The sequence below is a fragment of the Rhagoletis zephyria genome, unplaced genomic scaffold (genome assembly GCF_001687245.7).
Source record: "Rhagoletis zephyria isolate East Lansing unplaced genomic scaffold, Rhagoletis_zephyria_1.1 Rzeph_scaffold_02981, whole genome shotgun sequence".
NCBI lineage: Eukaryota > Metazoa > Arthropoda > Insecta > Diptera > Tephritidae > Rhagoletis > Rhagoletis zephyria.
Genome location: NW_016160065.1, coordinates 1 through 9,622, shown reverse-complemented (window position 1 = coordinate 9,622; position 9,622 = coordinate 1). Strand labels below are relative to the sequence as shown.

General features: G+C 34.1%; 1 protein-coding gene across 1 annotated transcript; it reads left to right on the top strand.

Annotated features, from left to right (window-relative positions):
- Window positions 1-4,581: 4,581 nt before the first annotated feature.
- Window positions 4,582-5,190, top strand: sisA (sisterless A; the record flags this gene model as incomplete). Its single annotated transcript, XM_017622948.1, has 1 exon — window positions 4,582-5,190. A coding segment is annotated over exon 1 (609 nt), but the record flags the coding sequence as incomplete, so codon positions are not given.
- Window positions 5,191-9,622: the final 4,432 nt, after the last annotated feature.

Sequence of the window (9,622 nt, the reverse complement as noted above, 5' to 3'; positions counted from 1 at the left end):
GTTGGACTGTATTGAACTATATCGTCGCTCAGCGCGAAGTACCTCGTATACGCCAAACGCAGTACCGCGTATACGATAGTAAATAAATTTTACAAAAGCGCGAGAAACCGATTTTTTCAAAACTGTGGAATGGTATTTCCCTTGAACCTACTTGCTATAAGATTATTATTNAGGTGTGTGCAAAGAACATAGAAATTGTGTAACTGCGGGGCCGTTTCAAAAACTTGGCGATTAATTCACCGCTATTTATTAAAGACACGAACCGATAATAGTTGCACCCTCGAACTTTTACTGTTCTTTTGCATATGTAAACAAATGATTGTTATCGGAATAAGTCGAATCTTGAGTTGCCATTTTAGAGTAATAACTTTAGTTAAATAACCATATTGAGCAGAATAAATGTATTTGTTTATACTATTTTTCAAAGATTTAATTATTGTATGTATACAAAAGTTAGAAACTACAGCAAATTTAAAAAATAACCAAAATGGGAAATATCTTAACAACTTCACAGACAAGAAAAAAATAACCAAAATTGGTTAAAAGTAACCAAAACGGCAACACTGACTTTAGGGCAAAATAACGCTCGAACGCTCAAATGCTTAAAAAGGCCAAGGGGAAATGCGCTCACTAATTGCAAAGTTGGTTTTACACTTCACAGCAGCAGCAGCAGCAGCAGCCAGCAGCAGTGGTCGGCAAAGGCAGCCCAGGTGAGTCGTAAAGAGAAGTGTGGAATGTTGGTGGACGAGGCGAGAGCGAGGGTGAACGAAAAATGCACTTTGCCGACATTCTGAAAATCAAGCGAAATGTTCGCTAATTTCAATAAAAAAAGAGTGCCTTAAATAAATACCCACCGCGCGCTGCACTCATGCATTGCTTGTTCTCGTTTTCTTCAGGTCCCTGCGCCGCTCGCTGATCGTTTGCGCACAGAAAATATTGCTAAGAAAACACAAATAGTAGCAGCAGCACCGAAAACAAACGCAAAACTCAGCTAAGAATAACAAACAAATGCGGCTGCAACTAAAACGCAGAATTCGGAGGAATTTGTTGTTCTTACCGTTTTGCTTGGTGTGAGCGCTAAAAGAAATGTACGCTAGAAAGCGTTAGAACAGCAAAAGATGGTTAAATTTTTAAAACTTATCTTCGCAAACAATCTCTATTGCATGGACATATTTTTTTTTTTTTTTAGATATGCATATAGCATGCTTCTGAGTTTTCTTTTTGCTTTTCGTTTTCATTTTCGTTTCATGAACAACAAATTGCCTTTATTATTTAATTAAACCCATCGGGCTGACAATCGCTGCTCAACACAAAGTATAGATAATTAACTATTGGCACTGGCATTTTTGAAGCTCAAAAACTTTCGTAAAACTTTGTCGGACATTATACAGCTACCAAAATGCCAGCAAAGTTGGAAANTTCGTTTCATGAACAACAAATTGCCTTTATTATTTAATTAAACCCATCGGGCTGACAATCGCTGCTCAACACAAAGTATAGATAATTAACTATTGGCNTTTTTTTTTTTTTTTAGATATGCATATAGCATGCTTCTGAGTTTTCTTTTTGCTTTTCGTTTTCATTTTCGTTTCATGAACAACAAATTGCCTTTATTATTTAATTAAACCCATCGGGCTGACAATCGCTGCTCAACACAAAGTATAGATAATTAACTAGTAATAGATAATAGATAATTAACTGGCATTTTTGAAGCTCAAAAACTTTCGTAAAACTTTGTCGGACATTATACAGCTACCAAAATGCCAGCAAAGTTGGAAAAGATTTTTCTGTTATAAACAACCATGAAGGTTATATAATTTTAATAAAGTGGTTGAAAAAGTGCTTCCCTCCGCGGGGATAATAAGCATTGTAGCGAAGAAAGTACTAGCCAGCATTTGTTACAATATAGACCTACCGTAACCAGCTTATACTCACACCCGTCTTCGTATTCGTGTTTGTCGTAAAATGTATCTTCGACTTCAGCAATAAATTCGTGTTCGTCTTAGTCTTCGCCTTCGTATTCGTTATCCTTTTCGTAATCGCGCACTCTTTCGTATTCGTACCAATATTCGGATTCGCGATGTTTCTTTCTCTTTGTATTCGTCTTCGAATTCTTCTTTGCCTTCCTATTTGTATTCGTATTTGTACTTGCCTTTGTATTAATTTGTATTTTTTCACAGTTTTTGCAATTTGGCAAGTTTTTTTTTTTATGCTAGTTAAAGTGAGTTGTTGCTAAAAAAAATAACTTTTATCAAAATACTAAAAAAAATCTATATTTTGCAAAAAAAATATTAATTCTACCAAAACTTTTTTGTTTATACAAATCTCATTTCTTCAATATTTCAATAAGTCAACGATCTTACTCAAACTGTGGTTGAAAAGAAATTAGGACTCAGGAACTCTGTAAACCGGATTGCTGACAGATAACGCAAAGTTTGGCATATATTCAGCATTTTAATCAGCTATTATTTTTATATCTCAACGTGAGCGCTTTAAGCCAATCGCCAGAACTATTTTGTGCGAAGTGCCAACATAAGTTTGACCGAAGAATAGGATCTGTCTATTCCCAGTTGTTTTCAGAAGTTGAGACTTGAGGTTGCTTTTCTACTTTTTCGGTGCCTTAAATTAGGCAGTAAAACTTAATTTTTTTAACCCTACAACCTTGATAAAAAAAAACAGACCTTATTTCTTGGAAAAGGCCACGAATGGTACTTTTAAATAATTTCAATAGTTTTCCCTAAAAGAATCAAGTTCGTATTCCTAAATTCTGAGAAAATATTACATATCGGGTGTTCAAGTAGTATTAGGATTTAGTGCTCGCCATCTGATGGGGTGACTTCTGATTTGGTCTTGACATTGACATTGAACGTCAATTCTAGTTTCAATGGAAAAGAAACTTTCCATCATATAGTAGTGCCATTCGAAGACATATGTGAAGGCGTGTTTCCGAGGCAGCCAAAGCCGAATAAAATAAAAGATCGCGTAGTAGTGTAAAGTGAGATTCAAACTGTTTCGTTAATATTTCTTTTAAATATTTCCATTCTAAGGGAAGCCGAATCAGAAGGCCTCGAAACTCGGACCATTCCATATAAATTGAAAAAAATAAAGTAGCGAGCACGGAAGGCTCAAAAAATCTGAAATAAGGCGCCCAGAAGGCCACTTAGTTTTTAATTTTTCCGACTGGATAATTGTACATGCATACATACCATGCAGGGAAACCTCGAACTAATAAACCAAATACTAATACTAGATCTTTATCGCTAAAAACCCCCCCCCACGAATTCAAATGCAACGAAAGGTGGTATTTTTTAAAAAAAAAACTATTTTATTTTACTTTTTAAAGCTACATATCGATAGCTTAGAGTGAAAACTTGCTGCTAAGTCCACTTTACTTAAAAAATTATATTTTGATGCAAGAAGTAAGAATAATTTCTGAAATATGGAACTACTCATTTAATTTGTAACCGTTTCTGTTCAGTGATACGCAAATTTGCTAAGTTCAATGTAGTCACAGAAAAAGCGATAAGTTCCAAAGAATAAAAAAAAAAAACTCTTCATTCAAACAAATTAGATTTCAGTTGCGAAAATCGCTACCGTGGGAAAACAAAAATACTCTGTTTGAAAAATAGTGTTACTTTCTTCGTCTGTCGAGTTTAGAGCTGCTTCGAGACTATAGAAAAAGGGATGACTACTTCCCATCTAACGAATTTAGGACTGGTTCCGAACTATAGAAACGGTAATTCAGCGGTGGACAATTTCCACTTCCTAGGACATCGCCATGTTAAATTTGCATGTTGTTTGCATGCAAAGAGATTTATCGCAAACCAGTAGTTTGTCTGCATAAATGCACTAGAAGCGTACCTGTACAAAACTAGAAATTTTCCCATTTTTGCACTTTTATAAAAGAGGAATAAATTATTTATTACCTCTTTCTATATACTCCTCAAATGCAACCTTGGAAGGCAGTCGGAATACGCAAATGTCAATATTTATCCAACCTTCAATAATTGAATAATGATCATTTAAGATGCGTCAAAACAGTCAAAGGTCATATCTGAGAGCACACACATACAAACATATGTATTCATGAGAAAACCAGTTATTTTTGGACAGAAGCAGCAGGCATGACAAAACATGTTCAAAAGTCGGTCGTTTAAAGTTGACCTTGCAAATGTAACGCCTTCATACGCACACACACACACACACACATACATACATATTTATTGTAAACCGAGCAGCAAACATAAAACCACACAACTGAGTCGAATAACAAAGCAAGCAAACTAATGGATCTTGGAAAAAAAACGCAGGTAAACAAAATAGTGATTAGGCATCGCTTTAGTGTGAAACACCCTCGCATCTTATCTGCACTAACGAAGGTGTCACGCATAAAAGCGGCATGCACAGCCATAAAGGCAAACAGTTTTAGTAAAATAGTCATTTAAGCAGGATTAGATAAAGCGCGCTTTAGAGTACAGACAAAAAAAATAAAACTTATAAATAATAGCATTTTTTATCAAATCTCAGCGTAAAAAGAAGTTTTGAACTTCTCAAAACGAAAGAAATCTTACAAACAAAAAAATGTCTAAATACAATTCGATTACTGCATCTTCTCAATTTTTGGAGCAACAAGCTTATGCGCCAATGCTATACCAAAATGTAGGCCCATTACAAACTATGTCTATCTACCAACAACAAATACAAAAACACAATTTCGACGAATTCATCGCTAATGAAATGAGACGACTACGTAATCAATTAGCCGAAGAAGAGTCCAAGTATGTGAAAGATAAACTTGCTGAAAACCCAGTGGACTTGGAGCGTCGCACGCGTTCGCCAAATAGTAGTGGCCGTGAAGAAAATGTGACAAATCCTGAAGACATCGAGGCAAGAAGCATCAGCTCACCTGAGCGTGCAACGCTACGTAAACAACGCGCCGTTTCTTGTCGCAAATCGCGCATTAACAATAAGCTGAAGAAGGCTACACAGCAGTATCGCAACGATTTTTTGGCCGACAAGGTATTACAATCGAAGAAGACCATTTCGGAGATGAGGCGAAAAATTAGAAGCGTCGAACAAAGGCTGCTGGCTAAGGGTCGCACTCAAGCGGAGTTGGCGCAGTTACGTACAATTTATGGTGTACCAACTATTGACACTGGTGATGACGAGGAAGTGAGAGATGCGGATGCGGTAAATGCATATTTCTAGTGCTCTTAAATAAGTACTAAGAAATCGGCCTAGACTTATGGTATTAGATTAAGTTGCTTATGTATCACGAGAAATGTGTGTTTGGCAATAAAATTAGTTTAAAAAATTATTAAAAGTGTGAAAACATGCTTTAGACCGGTAGAAGAAATGTGCAAAAGCATTTTTCTTATTTGCTTCGATTTTGTATGTAGTTATCGGCAAAAAATTGGGTCTCAAGAAAAGGTAAACGTAGCCACCAAAGCGCTAAATACGATGCTTAGATTTCTTCCGATAAACTGACAAAGAAAATAAATCATCCCCTTGTTTCAAGCAATATGATTTGACACCTAACGACCTTTTGTTTACTTTAAGCAGATTTATTTTGGATATTTTTTCGTTTGAATACAATTTCGTTCTTCACTTCACAGATGCTTTTTCATAATTGAGAAACACCGAAAGAAAAATCAAAAATTATGTGCTTCGTCCAATTCGTTCTATTTTATTTTAAATATAAGTAAATAAATAATATTCCACTTTTTCTTATTTAATTTTAAACCGACTTCACAAAAAGGAAAAGGTTATCGATTAATCGGAATATTTTATGTTATTTTTTTATGTACGTTACCGTATAACTACCGTAGGAAAGCTATTAACCCACGGGATTGGAATACGAAGAAATTAACGACCATCTTACATTTTTATATGCGAATTAAAGACGGTTTTGTTTTTTGCTTAAAAATTACTTGTTATTTGTTATTTCACAAAATTATTTCGCGCTACTCTAATTTTTAGACTTTAACTTTTATTAAATTTGGCCTTTTTAATATAACTATAATTGTATTGAAACAAAACTCAAGTAATAATTTAAGCATCAAAAAAAGAAGTATACAAATTTTTATTCGATTCGGGATTCGATCCTTCGCCCTCGCGGCTCCGCAGTGGGCCAGAAGGCAAAAAAAGTAGCCAAAATTGTGGCTTGACTATTTAAACGCGAAAAAATCAGAAATAAATATTTTGATGGCATTATAGCCTATTATCTAAGATATCAAAATCCGTTGAATATCGAAAAGGACCAGGTGTCAAAAATTAAAAAAAAAAATCCAAGAAGACACGTATTTTGGATTTTTTGAAGTTTTAGCAGCTTGAAACGTGTCAACAACTCAACGGATTCGTTCTCTTTTCTCCCTGTTATTTTCTGTAGAAAGTATCTAAAAAAAAATTAAAAACATCATAACTACTTCCATTCGAAACCAGATTGGATATCGGCCTATATCGGCAGCCAGTTCGAAAATGCCGTATCTCATAAAACAGAATTTGATTGAAGGACGCCGTATTTCAGCATTTTATTGAAAACACCCTATCCGAGGATTTTGTTGAAGAAAGCCCTATCCCAGCTGCCGATTCAAAAACGCCCTATATGAGCACATTTTCAATGTATTCTCAGCTGAGGTAGGACGTTTTTGAACCGAATTCTGAGGTCGGGTGTTTTTCAATAAAATTCTGAAATAGGGCGTTCTTGAAAAGTTTTTTTAGTTAGAGCACTTTCGAACTGGCTGCCGAGATAAGTCTAGCTTCCACTCAGATGTCGAATTTCTATAGTAAAACAAAAACGGTTTCAAGAGATTTTTAAAAAAATATTTTGGAGAGGGGTTACTACCTTTCTAAAAAGTTACAATCACGTTTATTAACCCAGTATATTTTATACAGAAACTATTTAAAATCTATTTTGTGACTTCAGCTGTCATCACTAGAGTTTAATTCAATCACTTTAGGCCGGCCGGTGTACACAGATCAATTTATACGGACGTATCTTTTATCTATTTTTTTCTGGGATCCACTGGATCCCGTGTGACAATATTGTGGCAAAATGTAATATTTAGTACGTACGTTTTTATGTATTTAATTGTTATTAGTGGCATAGATTCTAATATTCATTCGTAGATTGCAATATATTTTAAAATATTAGTATTTTTTATCAAATTACGTTGTCCAGCTTTGTTTTCCCTATGCATACACATTGTGCCTCGATTGCCATACACACGAGTAATGCAATATATTTATTTTAAAAAGTAATTATTTTGTATTGAAATAAGCTAAACAACTAACTTAACGTACAAGAAAAAACGATTTACCTTTTACTTTGTTTATCCTTTGAAATTACGAGCTTTGCGAAATTAGCTAGCTGTGATATTCAAAATAAATACCTTATTTCAATGTTCATCAAAATGTTATTTACTTTCTTTAAGTAAAAATTTCAGCAACACAAGGTGAAAGTTGTTTTGCATATAGCAAAAATTTACATTTTTATCAAGTCGTTCGAGAAAAAAGTCAATAAAATAAATTTTGTATATCCGTTCATTCACGCGGCTCTTTTTTAAAATTTGGTAAAAATCCTGTCAGATAACGAACGGAAAGTTCTAAGACTCGAGTCGATATATGAAATAAAACGTACTTGGCATATGTTTATTGGCTTGGGGTTAGGAGGTGTGACCATTACGGGTTAAAAAAATGTGTACTTATTTAATATTAAAAATGGGTATCAAACGGAAGGTGTTTGAAAGACCTCTAACACTAACCTGTTTTTGAGTGGAACTGCCTGTCTATCAACTAAGGCTATCATATTTATTAACTAATTTATATTATTTAAAGCAAAAAAATACGAATTTAATTGAAAAATTTTAGGTGGGCGCTTTTGTGTTATATTCTTATAAAAAATTCATTTAGTTTGACTAAAATTGATAAATGGATTTAAAAAAATCTTTCAAAATTTAACCTGTTATTAAAATGTACAAAGCACGGTACAGGTCTTTCGCGTATTATACTATACAGATATGCGCGCCAAATAAGTAAAAACAGGCATTTTGCAAAATGTGCAAAATTATGCACTAACGATTAAGTTCCATTTTAAAGGAAATTCAATGATCCCTAAAGATAAAATAATAGTTCCTATTTGAAGATGCCCAATAAAACGATGCATTTGCATGAGATTCCCAATCCTTTTTTATTGTTATGAAAGTAGCTGGCCTCGTATGCGCGAGGCTTCACCACGCGTTGAATGTGTATATAAGTGTGTACTTACACGCATTTGGAGAAAGCAAGTAGCAACCCTACTCAAAAGAATAAAGCCTTACTACACATATTATGACCTAGCCCTTTCACTTTACATCTTATATTTTTAATGCGACGAACGGTGTGGATCTTATAATTTTTTAGAGAGGCGATAACTCTTTAAAAATAAAATAAAATCTTGTTGCACAAAGAAGGAAAAGCTCTTTAACTGGGCAATTTATTTTTTTTTTTATGTCATTAACGAAACAAATCTATTCAAAAAAAGTAAAAGCTTATTGCACGTCCGATACCATATCCTTTCACTAAGCGCCTAATTTTTTAGTCCAACAAACGGTGAAGATCTTATATTTTAAAAATATTTGGCAATCCTACTCAAAAAATAATACATTACTAAACATCTGGAGGCCAAGCCCTTTCATTTCACATCTCACGTTGGTAATGCATCGAACGGATCTTATAATTTGTTAGACAGGGGCAGCTCTAAAGATTTTCTAAGTACTCTAAAACAATACTCCTATCAATACAAATTACATTAAACAAAATCTCCCCCAAATCCATTTAGTACTTTTTGAGATAAGCATGTTCAAAGAATCATCTATACTATGTATAGATACCCTGCAAAAAGTAGGACAAGGTTAAAGATACTAGTACAGGACCACACTACCCGGTAACCAACACTAGTAACCAAAATGGCCCAAACATATGAAGGAAATATGGTTACATTAACATGATGTGGGACCACCTACACAACTACACCTTTTGGACCATGGACTGCACTTTACAATATTTGGTACAAACCGGATATTTGATCATTTTTAGCGATTCTTTTTAAATTTAAATATTAAAACCTATTATTTAAATGCATTTTCTTAAAATTCGCTGTAGTAAGATTCACATTCGGCAACCGAATCAAATTGCCGACAGGCCAAGAGGAGGCGGTGTTCAACACATATAGGTATCAGTTTTTTTTTTTACTTTTTAAGTGGTCTAGGTCAGCTTAATAAGTTACTAGTATGCAACCTGGTACTTTTGTACATACTTTAAAACTACATCCCAGTAGACCACGCGGTTCTCAAATTTTTGCAGGGTATGACCAAAAGGGAAAGTTACTTACACGCTGTTTATCTTACATGTTCATAGAGGCACACTTGTTTTCTTGAAAATATAATGTAGATATATTTTTTAAAATAGTTGGCGATAATCGGATTAGTGCACATTACTTAAATAAATATGTAATTTTAAGTTTATTGTTTAAAACTTTTAAATAACATTGATTTTTTGTCTAATTTTTATTATTACAACGCTTTTATCAACTTGCAGTGTTGTGGATCCAGAAACTTTCAATGTTGTGTGTCCGACACCATAA